This window comes from Phyllobates terribilis, unplaced genomic scaffold, assembly GCF_046119375.1.
Source record: "Phyllobates terribilis strain yellow unplaced genomic scaffold, ASM4611937v1 Scaffold_3__8_contigs__length_932513732, whole genome shotgun sequence".
Classification (NCBI taxonomy): domain Eukaryota; kingdom Metazoa; phylum Chordata; class Amphibia; order Anura; family Dendrobatidae; genus Phyllobates; species Phyllobates terribilis.
Window position 1 is genome coordinate 201,969,177 of NW_027362763.1, and position 20,080 is coordinate 201,989,256.

Consider the following 20,080-nt stretch of genomic DNA (forward strand, 5'->3'; position numbering starts at 1 on the left):
TGTGAAAAAAAAAGTTTCTCCAGTTTTTCATTTCTGACAGTCCAAGAAAATCAGTCCACACTTGAATTTCATCAGAGTGTGGTTGATTTTTTCATGGACTCACACTTGTATTGCCGATTTTGATCCGACCCTTGCTGCTGGGTTTAAACATTTTATTATTTTTTTTCTGCAGCCGCTGGGACCTGACATTTTAGTTGCTTGTGTGTAAGGTGTGAGCACAACACTTACACACCGTAAATACAACAGCCCCTGGCCATAGGAGACTGCGGTCGATGTCCGGACGCATCTCCTTCATTGTGGCTGCCTCCAGCTGTGAACTGGGCACACTCCTAGGGATTGCAGTGACAGGAACAGCGAGGGGTGACTGGGCAGAGACGGCATGTACAGGACAGGCGGCGGCTGTGACAAGAGCTGCGGGGACGCGGCAGTGAGCACAGGTCGGCACCCTGACATTGTACTACACATACCAGGCTACAGAGCGGTTCTTACCGCTGGAAACCATTACCACCGCAGGGCTGCTCTAATCGGTGAGAGCTGTGCTGCAGCACTCACTTATTCCAGCGGTGAGAGCAGGTCGGCAGCCTGGTATTAGTAGTGTAATGTGCTCACCACCACTGTCACCGCACACAGCAGTGTAATGATCACACTGCTGTGCTCTAAACACCAACTGGACTCCGCTCAGTCAGTGTAACGCTTCGTTCAGAGGTCTGTGTGCGGGGAGAATTTACTGCTGCATCTGGAAAGCGCTACAGAAGTCAGCAGTAAGACCTCATGCAGACATCCCTGCATTAAAGACATCTGAATAAAGTGTTACACTGAATGAGCAGAGGTGTGCATCTCATCCCATCACACGCGACACGGCTCGCTGGGCCCTTCCCATCCTGTGTGATACAATCTGTGCATCTAATCTCTTCATGTGATACCCCCTTGCTGAGCCCCGTATCTAATTCCCGGGCGTGCTACAGTCCCCATGTATCTAATTCCCGGGAATGCTACAGTCCCCATGTATCTAATTCCCGGGCGTGCTACAGTCCCCATGTATCTAATTCCCGGGCGTGCTACAGTCCCCATGTATCTAATTCCCGGGCGTGCTACAGTCCCCATGTATCTAATTCCCGGGCGTGCTACAGTCCCCATGTATCTAATTCCCGGGCGTGCTACAGTCCCCATGTATCTAATTCCAGGGGGTGCTACAGTCCCCATGTATCTAATTCCAGGGGGTGCTACAGTCCCCATGTATCTAATTCCCGGGAGTGCTACAGTCCCCATGTATCTAATTCCCGGGCGTGCTACAGTCCCCATGTATCTAATTCCAGGGGGTGCTACAGTCCCCATGTATCTAATTCCAGGGGGTGCTACAGTCCCCATGTATCTAATTCCCGGGAGTGCTACAGTCCCCATGTATCTAATTCCCGGGCGTGCTACAGTCCCCATGTATCTAATTCCCGGGCGTGCTACAGTCCCCATGTATCTAATTCCCGGGCGTGCTACAGTCCCCATGTATCTAATTCCAGGGGGTGCTACAGTCCCCATATCTAACCTCAGTGCGTGATACTATCAGCGTATCTAATCTCAGTGTGTAACACGGTCAGCGTATCTAATCCCACCGCTGAACCCTGTACCAGCTGCATTGCTTTGTGCATATTGGTTTACTATATCTATATATAATTTATATAAAAAAAAACACTTCATGTATGAACAGATGAATGTACTTACAGCGCTATCAAACTCTATGCTTGTAATACCGGCATTGCTTCCCGTCAATGATCCCTTTGATTCACATTTATCTGAAAACACAAGGAATGGTTGAGTAACACCTTTAGGCAATGATTTCACCTCTCAGCAATGTGGGGCAGTAGTATTTCATGTTGTCTCAGCTTGAAAACTGGAGATCATACACTGTGTACAGAGTCCGTTCCCATACAGCACCCTCCAGACATCGGGAACATGTAGGATAACGTTAGCCATCATGAGTCCTTTGCCTGCTGGACACAAGATGCAGGTTACCCAAAAATGTCAGCAACTCCTGGAAACACCCACAGCACAACTAGAGCCGGGTGTAGGTGAGGAGCGGCTGGGAGGGTTTGGGCTGCAGGGGAACAGCAGTGTAATCAGACCTTTTACTGTTCATCACAGACAACAGGGCGAATTTGTGAAATACGGACACGAATAAAGTGACGTGATTTCTGAGGCCAAACTAGGACTGCAGACAGAATAGTTGTGTCTATGCGTTTCCCTACTGAACTTACCTCCAACCACCTCCCAAAGCTTTACCCGGCGGTCCATCCCACCTGTAGCCAATAGTCGGGAGCCTGGGTTGAACCGCACCGCATTGACTTCTCCATCATGAGCATCCTAAAAACAAAACAGATTACTAAGAAGACTCATTTCTAGAATATAACTAGAACCATGGAAGACGCAATGGGTAATGATGTTGAGAATACGGTTTACTTTGGGGTACGAAAAATGAGCAAAACTGCACACGAGGTCTCAGCTTGAAAACTTCAGATCATGCAGCCTATAAGATTCTGCCTCCACCGTCTCCTTGTTATGTACCATGTAGGATGGCTTCAAAAAGCTTATCCCTTCACCTTGTGGAGATGAGTGACAGAGACCACCCTAATGATGTCAGCAACCATTACAACCAAACAACACGATCTCAAGTATGACTGGATGTGTGCGGCTGCTGGGAGATGGGTGAATGTAGGAGAACCCAATGCTTCAGACCTTTTACTATTCATCACTGACCCCTTCAGCCTGTGCTAGAGCCGGACATGGACAATATAACACCACAAATCAGGAAAAAGAGAAGACGGACAAGAAACTACTTACAAATGTGTGAAGAGCCGCAACTGGAACACGGACCTCCCGGTTTCCTCCAGCCTGAGTGTCTGTGCAGTCCTGTGAGGCTGGAAAGTATGATATAGAGCGCCTCCTGGGGGGGGGGGGGACGACCAGGAATTAGCATATACTGAGGCCGCACCTTACCTCCTTATACAAGGAATACAAAGAGACCTGATCATATTCACAGAGGTATAATAGAAAGCCCTAGGGAAACCACCCGCACCCCTCCCAGAGACAAAAGCAACAATCACTCCCCGGTATACGGTAACATCAGCAAGGCAAAAGAGATGCATACAAAAGGGGAAAAGCTACAGGGTCCCCAAGTAATATCAGATCACTGGACTATTGTTATGCAAAATCATTTACACACACTGAATAGTTAAAAAAATATAATATAATATCTCTCTCTAGATATATTTTTTTAACTATTCAGTTCATGAGAAAATGACGAATATATAAAAAATAAAGATAAATATAAATACACACAGCTTCTCTGGACTAAAGATCACAAATAACCACAAATCTAGGGAAAGGAATTGGCCCTCCCAGCAGAGATTGAAATACAGGAATTTCTTTGTTATCTTCATGAATCACATGTGCAGTGCCATATTAACCCCCCTGACGCGTTTCCGGCGTATCGTACGCCCTTAGACGTAGAGGTAATCCACCTTACACTGACTATATTTACAACCAGTAAGAACCAATCACATGTGAACAACCACATAATGTGTATAATTGATTTAGGAAACCCCAGTTGCACTAAGCATTACTATAGTCGTGATGTTATCCTAAATATATACATCGTCTTGTTTCTATAATTTAACCCATTAGGATGTTTAGCAGTAAAACCCAATACATTTCTCACTTTAGATAATTTTTTTGCACTCATAACCTCCCCTATTGGGGCAGGTTACCCTTGCCAACTCATAATATCCCAAACTACTGATACTTTTATTATGTTTCTCTATGAAGTGCTTGGTTGCCCCTGAATACATATTATTGTCATTTATGATATTTTGCCTGTGTTCAGAAACACATTTTTTTAAAATTTCTTAATAGTGTAACCTGCATATACTAAATTATATTCTGTACATTTAATGCAGTGTACAATGTTCATGAAATTGTTAATAATTTGTTCTTTTCTTTTGAGGAATTTCTATGTTCTTTTTTTTTTTTAGTGTAATAAATGCTACATTTATGTTTTCCACACTTTTTGTGATCGCCATGTTGTTCTGTTAATGCTGTGATCTTGATATAAACTAGGAGATACATAGTTTGCTAGCGAAAAACCTCAGTTTGCCACAATTCTATATACCTGAATGCTATAGCATTATAGGCGACCATGAGATTGTTTAGTTGGGGGTGGTCTGGACATTATGGTCAGTCTTCAGTCTGAAAGTTGATTGTGTGAAATCAGTCTAAGGGGGAATGTAGTCATTTATTTAAAGTGTAACCGTCGTTTTAGTTTTTATTTCATAAATCAATATTACATGTGATCATAAATCTACACATTTCAAGTGTAAAACCCCCTGAGGGAGCTTTACACTCTAAACACGTAGATTTATGATGTCTATGGACAGACTGCTGCTTTCATGGATTTTTAATTAGACCTGGACGTATGCATTTTATCCTTCTCACTGGATTATTATTCACAATTAAAGACATTTGAGTTCATAAAGCTGGAGCCTTCACTTTCTACTGATTTAAACACATAAAACCTCATTCACCGACAGCAAGCGGAAGTCTTAAATATTATGGAACTGACAAAGTATTAGAAAGAGGCAGAACTTTGCAACAGGTTTACGATCTGACCTTCAGGAATAAAGGAGTGATATAGTATGGAGAGGAGAAAGAAGAGAGGGAAGCATCACCTGGACGTGTCAGAATGATGGCCCAAGAGGGGAGGCTCAGACAAGCTGGAGGGACAGTTCAGAGGTGGCCGAGGCGCAGGGACAGCAGGAGAGGGAGGGAAGAGACAGAACACAAGGCACAGGTTACTCTCTGATCACATTAACAATACACAAAGCTTTCCATACAACCAAGGCAGGCACAGTATTCCTAAAGACAACAGCTCATTATCATTTTAGTTTCTAATTAAAAAAAAAAAAGAGGGGGAGGGGGATGAGCAGTACAAGCATGGAAAGAGAATACATTTCAGAAAACCAGAGCAAAACTGGAGGCAGCAATAAGATGGCGGCAGTCTGTGGTTAGCCGAGATGGCAGAGGATGAATGTCTGTAAAGCGCTGTGGAATATGATGGCGCTATATAAGTAAAATGACCTGTCAGTAATCAGTTTAGCAGAAACCAGAGACAACACATGGCACAATGGAAGGCGGAATCTGCTATTTAGTTTAGAATTTATTTATTAATCCGCCCAGCATGAAATGTTACTGAAGACAATAAACCCATGTTTGCTCATCTTAAGCTGCATTTACACTGCAAAATAATCATGCACATTATTAAAAACAATAGTGTTATGATTATCTCGCAGTGTAAACAGGCGGCCAATCACCTGATGAATGAGCGAAACGTTTGTTCATAGAGTGAATGATCTTTTATGCAGCGTAAAAGATCATAGTTATCGGCGGTGCATCGTTCTAGGTACACAGGACTGATACTGTCGAGAACTATGGCAGCCTATGTGTACTGAGCAATCTACTGAGATTATCATACTTACCCCACCTTCCCTGCATGTCACAGGGCCCTGTGATGTGCAGGGGAGGTGGGGCGAGTATGGAAATAGGGCTAGTAGGTAGGCATTTCTTGGCATCCGGAGACAAGAAGCTTAGCAGAAATAATTTAATAAAAAAAACCTATTACAAAGCAACCAGACCGCTAATATGGGCCATAAAGATAAGTATAGATTCACATTTCTATCACCTGTATGCCCATATTAGCTTTCTGAAAAGTCCCAGGGGTGACAGATTCCCTTTAAAGTGTGCACATACTAAAGTTTGTGTCAAGGGAGCTTTAGCTGATTATTAATAGAGTTTATCAAGCTGACCGCAGATGGCTTACCACGACATTTACAGCCTTGAACACCATTGGGAGGTTCAACACTGCCAGAAAAGCATTCAATAAAAACAGCAGTACAAGTCTGGAAACAAGGCTGCAGTTTCTTGCTACAGAGTCAAAGCCAGAACTGGATCCAGTAGGAAAAAGAAGTAGAAATCCAGTCTTTGTATCTTCCATTCCTTATGGATCCTCTCCGGATATCAGTTTAAAAAACTGCATCAAAAGCCGCTTGTGTGACTTCAGCCTAACGAAAGCAGAGCCAGTCTTTAATGGAGTACAGGAACACATGCCCGGCATCCACTGCCATGCATTGTCTATGTTCTACTGGAAATGGCCGAACGTCGTGTTCTGCTTTCTCCCTCCATCTGTCAGACAATGAATGGAGCAGAGATCAGGAGCTCACATTTATACTCCATTCTAGACGCCCGTTCTCTGAAAAGTGAGGAGTATAAAAAACCCCGACACCGACCAATCATTTCACCCATTTATTTCCAATGTACCATAGCAATATGACAGCTGGACTGGCTGCTATTTGCTCTGACATCTGGAGCAGCCTGAAAATAAGCACCGATTGTTTCAACCAGGTGCAAATTGGGTTTGGGAAAATCCCATCCCCCTTAGCTTTGTGCTAAACTCAGTGCCGAATCTACAAGGGTACATTCATTTAGATTTTTTTAATAACACGTTATCTGATATATTGCTCACAAAAATCAGGCAACTTTCCTACAAATCCACAAAAAAGGGCACAAAAACTACAAGAGATTGTGACATGTGATTAGATCCTAAATCTGCCAATACTTTCTCTAGCCTTCCCATTGACGCTTAAAACAGTAGCTCAAAAGCTGGAGTTCTTGCAAGGAAATGAATAAGTTCATTTTTTACGCTTTTAAGTGTTTTTTTGTGTTACTTTCACATGAAAAAAAACAGTGGAAAAAAAATGAAATGTAAAAACTCCCTTAAGTTCAATAGGCTACAAATGACTTTTAGACAAACAGTTCTGTGCAATGACGACATGTCCTTCACTTTTATGTTAGTAAAAAAGCCACTACCAATCCAACAGATCGTATATGAGGCACCCAATACAGATATGCTCACACAAAGTTGTTGAGAAGCTTTGAAAGGGAATCTGCTCCAAAATCCTGCTCAAAAATTATTGGAAAACTATTTCTATGTGAAACGTTTTTTTAAAGTGTTCCCCCCCCCCCCCCCCCTGAAGAGGTTTTGAGAAACGCCTGGTGGACAAAAGAAAGTGAATGTCACTTCTTAGCAGTGGATCCTAAAGGAATCCTTACCAAAGTAGTCACTGACCAATTAAAAAGCTGCTAAGAATGCTTCAGGAAAAACAAATGCAAAATCACTTCAAGAAAAAGAAAAAAAAAAACAAACAAACACCACTCCTCAAAGCATGGAGCATTTTCTTAAAAAAAAATTGTTAAAACTGTGTGTGAACATAGCTCGACCATGCTGGAACGATAACTGGAGTACAATTTATACACTAGTTCCCAACAGAGCTGCACATCACAGATCTTCACCCAGTGAGTACAGTGGTTTTCTAATCCTATCACCAAAAGGAAAAATGTGCAGAAAGGACACAACTGTGGTACAGGAATATAGGAAGGTGAAGACCTACCCGAACATATTAGAGATAGAATCCAGAAGGCCTCCTACTGCGGGCTGAGAGAGTCTCTTACTGGAGGGAGAGGGAGCACACGAATAAACCAAGTGATCATTATTGTCCAAACCTGAAAACATCTCAGCTGTCAATATCAGGACCGTAAAATGGACAAAGACTCCAGAGACAACATTCAGCCATTGGGCAAGACATAAGGATGAGTTCATGAGGTCTTAAGAGGACGTGTGCTCAGGCAAAGCATATCAGCATGGAGGGTAAGCAGAGATCAGAGGAACAATGACAACAAGCAGTGGATGAACAGACTGATGGAGGAAAGGGATGGAAGACGCAATAGTTGAGAAACGATGTCACATTAGAATGAGGAGATCCGCTGCTCCCTCCCGTGGGGTCCATTATAACAAAAAGGTGCAGGATCCACTGCTCCCTCCCAAAGGGTCCATTACAACAAAAAGGTGCGGGATCCGCTGCTTCCTCCCGTGGGGTCCATTACAACAAAAAGGTGCGGGATCCGCTGCTTCCTCCCGTGGGGTCCATTATAACAAAAAGGTGCGGGTTCCGCTGCTCCCTCCCGTGGGGTCCATTATAACAAAAAGGTACAGGATCCACTGCTCCCTCCCAAGGGGTCCATTACAACAAAAAGGTGCGGGATCCGCTGCTTCCTCCCGTGGGGTCCATTACAACAAAAAGGTGCGGGATCCGCTGCTCCCTCCCGTGGGGTCCATTACAACAAAAAGGTGCAGGATCCGCTGCTCCCTCCCGTGGGGTCTATTACAACAAAAAGGTGCAGGATCTGCTGCTCCCTCCCGTGGGGTCCATTACAACAAAAAGGTGCAGGATCCACTGCTCCCTTCCCTAGACAAACACTATTTTTCCCGTATTGTCATGAGGAGTAATATTTCTGGATTTCATCTGTAATGCTTTTGTGTGGATACAACCTCTTCTAGGTCAATGTCGTCTGTATTTTTACGGCTTATGACAACTGATGAGTGGGACTGGGAGGCCCTTCACACCGGTGGCATTCTTGCTTAATGCTGATAAGAATTTAAAGGGTTTTTTTTGTTAAAGAAATTGCCCACTACTAAACAACCCCAGTTCAACTAATTGTAATAGCAAAACGGTAAAATAAAAACAGTGGATACTCCCCTGCTCTAAAGATGTCGGTGTTGATGTTCCTGGTGGACGTGACATTGCTGCGTCACGTGTCGGTAGCAGTAAATGAGCGGCCGCTCATCAGCTTCAGCCTTTACTATCTTATAAGAGTGGATGTCTGTCCTGACGGACTATTGATGAGCTGCAGCCATAGGTCGTCCGCGCAATGAATACAGCGAGCACGTTACTGCTGAAGCAGCCCTGCTGCAGGAGGGTAGTATCCACTGCTTTTATCTTATATAGGGTCCTGAAGTAATTAAACTGGGGATGTTCTGGCGAATCCCTTTAAAAAAAAAAAAAATAGGGTAGATTTAAAGGTGAGGTCTCAAAGTTGGGCAAACACACAGATGCTCAGATTGGCCACAAGTGCATGCTTATTTTATCTCTCTCTCAGGCAGCCACTTATCTCTAGGGAAAGGAAAACGGATCAGACATTGAAACTCAACAAGCCGATCAGCCTTTCCTCAGCCTATGACAAATGCTGGGAGGCTATCAGGCTGCCTGCAAACACATCAGACTGCCCAGCCTGCTGAAATCAGCACGTCTTACTAACATTTACATTTTGTGTGTACATAAAAAGTGAAATCTAATGCATGTGACATTCATTGGGTCCGTGAGTTTAGACCTATTCGGAAACTTTGTAACTTAGGCCACGTGTAATTGATGCACGTCGGGGCTCAAACACAGGTCCACCCACCCAAACTGACAGCTCTAAAGATCCCGGTGAAGCGGTCAGTTCAGGAGCAGGTGCCGCACGACCAGGTTTCTGTGAATGTTAGCGGAATCTCGACTATCATGTCTGAATAGTCCAAGAGATTCTTCTCCAACCCAATGTTACATGGAGCAAGGGACATTTTTCCAGCTTCTTAGTTTTGAAGTCCCTGCAAATAAGACAATCTGCTGTGGCACTTAGACAAAAGATGTTGGCGTTAGTGTAAAACATGAACAAGACATTGTGGTTAATAACGTGTTTGTTAATAGGACAAGCAGGGTTAATACGCAAAAGACAGAATGTAGAAGATTCCTTTAATCCAGCATCGGAATGATGAGAATTCTTGGACTTATCGTACTACCAATAAAAGTCACCGGTAACATTTTAGGAAGTAAAAAATAAACTGTGAACACAAAACATTATTGGCTAAGGAATAGGAGAATATTCCCGCTTGTTCCTCCCTGCACACATTCTTGTTTTCCCAAAATCCCCCATGACATAGCACTAGTGTGCTGGAAACAAATGCTGGATTAGAAGATTTCATGGAATAAAGGAATTTCATGGCATCTGTCTACATAAACACACATATGCACATCAATTAACATATTAACAGAATTAACTTACTTTGTCATTCGCACAGATGCCGGAGGGGCAGAGGCATCCCCCAAGGGATCCGCATTATCATTCAGTACTTCAATATCATCATCTCTGCAGGAGGGGAGAACAGAGGAAGTCAGGCACAGAGACCATATACCCCGGTGTCTGTTAGCATAACAAGAACCACAGTTACACCCAGACTGATGAACATTGGGATGTGCAAAAAGCTGAAAGAGTGAAATGTATGGAGGAGACCATGGATAAAAGATCGCATGATGGCAACTCTATAAAAACAATAAAAAAAATCTAAACCCATCATCTCTAAATAAAGACTTAGGCAGCATTCACACATCCATTGTACAAGTCTGAGTTCATTGTTTTACAGACAGCGCAGGGACCTATAGACTTTCATTGGTCTATACCTCACGCGTTTCCTAACAGACCCATGTGTCCGAGACTCAGAGCATGTCGTGTTCTCATTCATTTTGTGGCTCAAATTCGGCTATTAAAGTCTATGGGGATCCATTAAAGGGGTTGTCCACTACTAGTACAACCCCTTCTTAAACTAAATGTCCAGCCCCGATAAAATAAAAAAAAAACTATACTCCTCACCGGTGCTGGTTCCATTCCAGAGGTATCAGCACTCACGGTCCCGGGGCTGTGATGCGGTGGAATGACACATCATGCCTGGCACCCAATCAGCGCTGGTGTCACTGTCTCCGCCTTCGGACAAAGTGAACATGAAGAGGAAATCGGGGATCAGCTGCATGTTCAGTTTGGCCAAAGACTGGGACAGTGATGCCAGAGCTGATTGGGCGCCGGGCATCACATGTCATTCCACCGCAACACAGCCCCGGGACCGCAAGTACTGTCACCGCTGGAACGGAGCCAGCACGGGAGGAGAGTATAGGTTTTTTTTTTTTTTTTATTTCATCAGGCTGAACATTTAGTTTAAAAAAGGGTTGTGCTAGTAGTGGACAACCCCTTTAAAATTGGAAGACATTTTCAATTTCAGTTTTCCTCCCATATTTTATCCTCTTTTCACTGATCCATTGCTAAGAGTTCATTAATAAAACTAAAAGATCAGACCGTTCTTCAGTGTTTAAAAACGTACGAGGAAAAAATGGATGCAACACAGAGGTAAAATTAATGTAAAATGGAAACGACTTTGTGACTGCATCCTAAGGCCATGTTCCCATGTGCAAAAAAAATAAAAAATAATTGCTTTTTTCTTTTTTTATTTAACCCCTTAACAACCTTGGATCTTTCTGTTTTTGTGTTTTCATTTTTTGCTCCCCTTCTTCCCAGAGCCAGAACTTTTTTAACCACTTCGCGCCAGAGCCTGTTTTTGCCTTCGTGACCGGGCCAATTTTTTCAATTCTGACCACTGTCACTTTATGAGGTAATTACTCTGGAACGCTTCAACGGATCCCCCTGATTCTGAGATTGTTTTTTTGTGACATATTGTACTTCATGATAGTGGTAAAATTTCTTTGATATCACTTGCGTTTGATTGTGAAAAAATCGGAAATTTGGCGAAAATTTTGAAATTTTCAAACTTTGAATTTTCATGCCCTTTAATCAGAGAGATATATCACACAAAATACTTAATAAATAACATTTCCCACATGTTTACTTTACATCAGCACAATTTTGGAACCAAAATTTTTTTTTGTTAGGAAGCTATAAGGGTTAAAAGTTGACCAGCGATTTCTCATTTTTACAACAAAATTTACAAAAACATTTTTTAGGGACCACATCTTATTTGAAGTGACTTTGAGGAGCCTTTATGACAGAAAATACCCAAAAGTGATACCATTCTAAAAACTGCACCCCTCAATGTGCTCAAAACCACATTCAAGAAGTTTATTAACCCTTCAGGTGCTTCACAGGAATTTTTGGAATGTGGAAGAAAACAATGAACATTTAACTTTTTTTCACAAAACTGCTACTTTAACCTCAAATTTTTAATTTTCACAAGGGCAGCCAGAAAAAATGGACCCCAAAATGTGTTGTGTAATTTCTCCTGAGCACGCTGATACCCCATATGTGGTGCAAAGCCACTGTTTGGGTGCACGGCATGGCTTGGAAGGTAAGGAGCGCCATTTGACTTTTGGAATGGAAATTTGACTGGAATGGATAGCGGACGCCATGTTGCATTTGGAGAGCCCCAGAGGTGTCTAAACAGAGGAAACCCCCAACAAGTGACCCCATTTTGGAAACTAGACCCCTCAAGGAACTTATCTAGATGTGTGGTGAGCACCTTGAACCCCCAGGGGCTTCACAGAATTTTATAATGTTGAAGTGTGAAAATAAAAAAACACATTTTTAACACAAAACTGCTACTTTAGCCTCAAATTTTTAATTTTCACAAGGGCAGCCAGAAAAAATGGACCCCAAAATGTGTTGTGCAATTTCTCCTGAGCACGCTGATACCCCATATGTGGTGCAAAGCCACTGTTTGGGCGCACGGCATGGCTTGGAAGGTAAGGAGCGCCATTTGACTTTTGTAATGGAAATTTGACTGGAATGGATAGCGGACGCCATGTTGCATTTGGAGAGCCCCTGAGGTGCCTAAACAGAGGAAACCCACAACAAGTGACCGAATTTTACAATCTACTCCTCTGTATAAATTAATCTAGTGGTGGGAAAATAAGTAGATAGGTAAATGGTCACTAAACCCATAGATGAATTCCCACAGAAGTGTCATTTCTATAATGGGGTCACTTCAGGGGGGATTATGCTGTTCTGGCACTTTTCAGAGTACCAGAGCTAAAGAATCCCCCCTGAAGTGACCCCATTTTGGAAATGAAACCCCTCTGGGAATTCATCTATGGGTTTAGTGACCATTTTAACTCAATGGATGATTTCCAGAAACAAGCACGCAATGGAAGGTTTAGATTCTGGAGAACCCCCCCTGGAAATTAAGTGAGCTCTACTCGAATGTGTCATTCACTAAATGAACCAAATGTTTGAATGACAAATTGGGATACATTTTTACAGTTTAAAAACGTGGTTCTGTGTGGAAGATTTTAAAGCAGTCAGTGACGCATAAGGCTGGCAATGATGGGCATTGTGGGCAATAGTAGCGGGTATCACGCCTCATTCCTCTCTTAGTACATACACGACATCTTTTCTGGGGGTTCCTTCTTGTTTCCGTTGCTGGAATAAGTGCAATAAAATGTCGCTCAGTGAGTCTTTTCACATCCTCAGATTCTAATGCATGAGCGGGGCTAACACTTTGAAAGACAAGATTTTCAATTACCTTTTCTTGATAATCAAGAAAAGGATCTGAATTTCCTGCTTTTTTGTACAACACAAAAGAATTGTATGTGGCCACCTGAAACAAATAAATAACCAACTTTTTATACCAGGTATAGGACTTTCTTGATACCTGGTATGGCTGTAGAACCTGGTCTGCAAGGTCCACACCCCCCATGTGTTTGTTGTAGTCAATGACTGACACAGGTTTTTGCTTCGGAGTGGTGGATCCTAGTTCTACAGTGGCCCTTGTGGCATCGGTGTGGATCGAGCTGAGGACAAAAATATCCCTCTTATCCCTATATTTCAGGGCAAGCAGCTCTCCGTTGCGTACAGCCCCTGACTGCCCCTTTTGAAACTTTTGGTTGACCAATGGTTGTGGAAACCCCTGACGGTTTTTACGGATGGTCCCACAAGCCCCGATGTTGTGTTCAACCAGACTTTTAAATAGGGGTATGCTGGTGTAATAATTGTCCACATATAGATTGTAGCCTTTTTGAAAAAATGGACTCATCAGCTCCCAAACAATTTTTCCAGATGTCCCCAGATAAGTATGGCATCCTGGTGGGTTTAGTTGGCTATCTTTCCCCTCATATATGCGAAAAGCAGATGTGTATCCGGTTGAACTTTCGCACATTTTATAGAGCTTTATTCCAAACCTTGCCCTTTTAGATGGGATAAATTGCTTGAGGTGCAGTCTTCCTTTGAATTTTACAAGGGACTCATCTATAGAAATATTTTGTGTTGGGGTGTAGAGGCTTAAGAATTTTTCTGACAAATTTTCAATGATGGGTCTAATTTTATATAACCTGTCATGTTCTGGGGCATTTCTGGGCAGGCATTGACTATTGTCGTTAAAATGCCAAAACCGCATGAGCATTTCATAACGGGGCCTAGGCAGAATGACTGAAAACATAGGGGTGGCTTGAACAGGGTGGTTGGACCAGTAGGATCGAATGCTCGGTTTTTTAACAAGCCCCATGGCAAATGTAAGTCCTAAAAATTTTTTTATTTCGGGACATTAGTTGGTGTCCATAAATTTGCCCTAGCATAGTAAGATCGGGGATTCTGGCTTATGAATTGGGACGCGTATAAATTTGTTTGCACGACAATATGCTCTAGCAAGCTGTCTGTAAAAAACAAATTAAAAAAATGAATTGGTCCAAAATCTTCCCTCCACATTTATACCAGGAGTGGCGTTGAAATCAGGGCTGAATGGAGCAGCCGAATCCGAAGCCTCCCATCTGGGAAATGCTAGATCATGTGGCAACGCCCCTTGTACACTGGCGTGCGCCAATTCACTAGTAGCAGGGACAGCGCTTGTACTGGGCAGTGTTCCCTGATTTGGAGATGTTTCTCCAGTAGCGCTATTTGCCCCTATTGCTGTACTGGTCCTTGGGCTTGAGGATGGAACAGAATCACTGCTCATTTCTGGGCTCTCAGTGTCGCCGCTACTAAAGCCCTCAAAATCCATATCTCCATCTGAGATTGCGCTGTCATCAGTGTCAGAACACAGCAGGGCATACACCTCCTCTGCGGTATAAGTCTGACGGGCCATTTTATTTTTATATTTTTTGATTGGACTGAACGGACCGGACTGAAAGGACGGGACCGGACTGGACTGACCGGACTGATCTGACAGGACTGACTGATCTGACAGGACTGACTGATCTGACAGGACTGACTGACTGACTGATCTGACAGGACTGACTGATCTGACAGGACTGACTGACTGACTGATCTGACAGGACTGACTGACTGATCTGACAGGACTGACAGGACTGACTGATCTGACAGGACTGACTGACTGACTGATCTGACAGGACTGACTGACTGACTGATCTGACAGGACTGACTGACTGACTGATCTGACAGGACTGACTGACTGACTGATCTGACAGGACTGACTGACTGACTGATCTGACAGGACTGACTGACTGACTGATCTGACAGGACTGACTGACTGACTGACCTGACAGGACTGACTGACTGACTGATCTGACAGGACTGACTGACTGACTGATCTGACAGGACTGACTGACTGACTGATCTGACAGGACTGACTGACTGACTGATCTGACAGGACTGACTGACTGACTGATCTGACAGGACTGACTGACTGACTGATCTGACAGGACTGACTGACTGACTGATCTGACAGGACTGACTGACTGACTGATCTGACAGGACTGACTGACTGACTGATCTGACAGGACTGACTGACTGACTGATCTGACAGGACTGACTGACTGATCTGACAGGACTGACTGACTGACTGATCTGACAGGACTGACTGACTGATCTGACAGGACTGACTGACTGACTGATCTGACAGGACTGACTGACTGACTGATCTGACAGGACTGACTGACTGACTGATCTGACAGGACTGACTGACTGACTGATCTGACAGGACTGACTGACTGACTGACTGATCTGACAGGACTGACTGACTGACTGACTGATCTGACAGGACTGACTGACTGACTGACTGATCTGACAGGACTGACTGACTGACTGACTGATCTGACAGGACTGACTGACTGACTGATCTGACAGGACTGACTGACTGACTGACTGATCTGACAGGACTGACTGACTGACTGATCTGATAGGACTGACTGACTGACTGATCTGATAGGACTGACTGACTGACTGAACTGACAGGACTGACTGACTGACTGACTGAACTGACAGGACTGACTGACTGACTGAACTGACTGACTGACTGATCTGACAGGACTGACTGACTGACTGATCTGACAGGACTGACTGACTGACTGATCTGACAGGACTGACTGACTGACTGATCTGACAGGACTGACTGACTGACTGATCTGACAGGACTGACTGACTGACTGATCTGACAGGACTGACTGACTGACTGATCTGACAGGACTGACTGACTGACTGATCTGACAGGACTGACTGACTGACTGATCTGACAGGACTGACTGACTGATCTGACAGGACTGACTGACTGATCTGACAGGACTGACTGACTGATCTGACAGGACTGACTGACTGATCTGACAGGACTGACTGACTGATCTGACAGGACTGACTGACTGATCTGACAGGACTGACTGACTGATCTGACAGGACTGACTGACTGACTGATCTGACAGGACTGACTGACTGATCTGACAGGACTGACTGACTGATCTGACAGGACTGACTGACTGATCTGACAGGACTGACTGACTGATCTGACAGGACTGACTGACTGATCTGACAGGACTGACTGACTGATCTGACAGGACTGACTGACTGATCTGACAGGACTGACTGACTGATCTGACAGGACTGACTGACTGATCTGACAGGACTGACTGACTGATCTGACAGGACTGACTGACTGATCTGACAGGACTGACTGACTGATCTGACAGGACTGACTGACTGACAGATCTGACTGGACTGACTGACTGACAGATCTGACAGGACTGACAGATCTGACAGATCTGACAGGACTGACAGATCTGACAGGACTGACTGGACTGATCTGACAGGACTGATCTGACAGGACTGATCTGACAGGACTGATCTGACAGGACTGACTGATCTGACAGACTCACTAACCCTAACTCTTACTTTCTTTTTTTTTTTTTTTTTTTTTTTTTTACTTTCACAGTGGCAAGGCTGACAGCTCTTGTCACACTGTTTCTCCTCTGCTCTCTCACTGAGATCGGAGGAGAAACTGCATTTATCAGGCAGATCGCCCGGGAAAGTTTGTTGCTAAAATAAACTTCCCTGGTGATCTCTCTGATTGGCTCAGGTCTCGATGATGTCAGCGTCACACCAGCCAATCAGGTCTCGATGATGTCAGAGGTCACAGCACCGGGATCCCCGCCGCTGACAGGTATGTGGGGGGTCCCGATCGCCGACCACCGGCTGTCCCTATCTTTTAAATGCCGCGATCGCTATGGATCGCGGCATCTAGAAGATAGGAACAGGTTAACATCATGGGGACCTGATCCAATCAGGTCCCCATGATGCCACATGTCAGAGCTATCGCTCTGAACCGGTACCGCAGCGCTAGCAGGACCCTGGGGGTCCTGAGCGCTGCGGGACCACCCACCGTTTTTAAACGTCGGCGCTGCACAGAGCCCAGGCAGCGCCGACGTTTATGTACAGTGGGCGGTCCTGAACCGGTTAATTTTCGTTCAATATGGCCGTGTGAGGGCTTATTTTTTGTGGGACGAGTTTTACTTTTAAACACCATCACTGGTTTTACCATATCGTGTGCTGGAAAACGTGAAAAAGATTCCAAATGCGGTGAAACTGCAAAAAAAATGCAATTCCACAGTTGTTTTTTGGGTCCTTTTTTTACCACGTTCACAGATTGCTAAAACTGACCTGCCATCATTATTCTCCAGGTCATTATGAGTTCGTAACCAAACATGTATAGGCTCTTTTTTATTTAAGTGGTGAAAAAAAAAAAGATCCAAAGTTTGCTTTAAAAAAAAAAAAAAAGACACCATTTTCCGAGACCCGTAGCGTCTCCATTTTCGGGATCTGGGGCCGGGTGAGGGCTTATTTTTTGCGTGCCAGGCTGACGTTTTTATTGATACCATTTTGGGGTAGATTCGATGTTTTGATCGCCCGTTATTGCATTTTATTGCAATGTTGCAGCGACCAAAAACCGTAATTCTGGCGTTTAGAATTTTTTTCTCGTTACGCCGTTTACCTATCGGATTAATTCTTCTTTTATATTGATAGATCGGGTGATTCTGAAAGCGGCGATACCAAATATGTGTATGTGTTTTTTTATATATATATATAGATTTTTTTTTTTATTTTGAATGGGGCGAAAGGGGGGTGATTTAAACTTTTATATTTTTTTTATTTTTTTAATATTTTTAAAAACTTTTTTTTTTTTTTTACACTTTCTGCTTGCTTCTATAGTCTCCATAGGAGACTAGAAGCAGCAGTTGTCCGATTGCTTCTACTGCATACAAGCGATGAGCAGATCACTTGTATGCAGGAGAAATGCTCACTTGCTATGAGCGCTGACCACTAGGTGGTGCTCATAGCAATTGAGACATGACAACCACAGGCGTCTGCTGCAGACCCTGGGTTGCCATGCCCACCCACTGGTGACCCGCGATCACGTGACAGGGGTCACCGATGGGCGGGGCTTAGGATGCGCTTCCCGGAAGCGCGAGTTAAATGCCGCTGTCAGGGATTGACAGCGGCATTTAACATGTTAACAGCTGCGGGTGGATCGCGATTCCATCCGCGGCTATTGCGGGCACATGTCAGCTGTAATAATCAGCTGACATGAGCTCGGTTCAGTGCGGGCTCACCGCCGGAGCCCCCGCTGAACCGGCCTTTCCAACCTGGTGCGTACTATTACTGACCAGGTCGGAAAGGGGTTAAACTGTTTATTTTGAAAGATTTTCCTTTTTCTTATATAAATAACATTATCATATGAATAGTTATAACAAAATTAAGCAAAACATTTTAGATGCTTCTTCTAGTGGCGCAGTGCTCAATACTGCTATTCTTCCTATAATTAGGTCAGACATCCCATGTATCATCTAAGGGTGGGTAGGGTACAGGGAGGAGATGGGGAAAAAGTCAGGGAGGGGAAAAGACACAGAGAGAGAAAGAAAGAAGGCACGTATCATCAGTTGGTTAGCTTGATTACATAGTCATCCCATGGAGTCCAGATGCGATTGAACAACTCAAGTTGATTATTAATACAGGCCATAAGAGTCTCCATACGTCTCGTTTCTTTAATCTTCATCCTGAGTTTTTTCATGGAGGGAGCTGATCTTTTCTTCCAGTATGAGGCTATTAAACATTTTGCCGAAGTTAAGATATGGAGGAGCATTCTGGCAGGGCCCTTTCTCATAGAGACGGGGGGGGGGGGGGGGGGGACATTTAGAAAATAAGTCACAGGATCCAGAGGGATCTCCACATCTAACACCTGAGAAATCAACACCTGTACTCTGTTCCAGAACGAGGATATTGTCTGGCAATCCCAGATTATATGTGGCAATGAGCCCACAGCCCCCAGACATCTATCTGACGTGGTAGGGTATATATTATGCAAAACCTCAGGGGTATGATACCAATGCATCAGTATCTTGTATTGATTTTCCTTTTGTATTACACATGTGGATGATTTAGCAGCCTTGGACCATATAACCTGCCAGATAGGAGGTGGGAGCTCCCTCCCCAAATATCTCTCCCACTTAGTCATATAAGTATGTTTTTGAGGGGGAACTGGTGGCATAGTGAACAGTATGTTATAGATGTCTGATCAATCCCTTTGTAGATGGATTGCTTTTCTTTTCTGATGCTTTTCTTTCTAGACGTGGTCACATCAAAATATGCGAGAGCAATCCACTCAGACTATTATGCTTTTTTTTTGCAAGTTTCACTTTTGTGTTTTGGTCCAGATTTAAAGCAGTGGGTGTTTTTTAATGTGTTTTTTAGTGCCAAAACTCTGGCACTTAATAACACATCGGCATTTTTTACATGTGTTTCTTCAGGCCTCCCATATAAGCCTAGAAGGAAAAAAATGCACAGAAAAAAGGGCACAGTTGACCTGGGTCTTTACCCACTCAGTGGGCATAAGTTTTCATGAAATCACTTTGCTTGCAATGTTAATAGCAGCAGGATCTCTCATAATCGCCTCTGGCTTTGTTGATGAAGCCTTTCTTCCCTGATATGAATTAGTAGCTGTGAGCACAAAGTGGGTTTATATAAGAACAGACTCCGTAATCAAAGAGAACAGATATGATGACTGGTGGATGTCATCTTAAAGGGAACCTGACAGCTGATACAGGTTGCCCGATCCACAGGCAGCATGAATCAGGCTCTGGCTATATAATTTTCACAAGGTACGTTTGACTCT

The 20,080-nt window shown here is 43.8% G+C and overlaps 1 protein-coding gene and 2 non-coding genes across 5 annotated transcripts in view; all 3 read right to left on the minus strand.

The window, feature by feature from the left end:
* ATG16L1 (autophagy related 16 like 1) overlaps positions 1-20,080 on the minus strand; it is a 47,359-nt gene that overhangs the window by 8,501 nt on the left and 18,778 nt on the right. Inside the window, exons 7-12 of one of the 3 annotated variants that reach the window (XM_073674486.1) lie at positions 9,979-10,062; positions 7,491-7,550; positions 4,716-4,760; positions 2,833-2,935; positions 2,250-2,355; positions 1,717-1,787 (exon numbers count right to left, since the gene is read on the minus strand). In XM_073674486.1, the coding sequence (XP_073530587.1) occupies positions 1,717-1,787; positions 2,250-2,355; positions 2,833-2,935; positions 4,716-4,760; positions 7,491-7,550; positions 9,979-10,062 (469 nt within the window). The remainder of the gene's footprint in view (positions 1-1,716; positions 1,788-2,249; positions 2,356-2,832; positions 2,936-4,715; positions 4,761-7,490; positions 7,551-9,978; positions 10,063-20,080) is intronic. The other 2 variants (XM_073674487.1, XM_073674488.1) reach the window with 2 other exon arrangements.
* On the minus strand, positions 1,870-2,139 carry LOC141260662 (small Cajal body-specific RNA 6). Its single transcript, XR_012319388.1, has one exon.
* LOC141260661 (small Cajal body-specific RNA 6) lies at positions 2,487-2,749 on the minus strand. Its single transcript, XR_012319387.1, has one exon.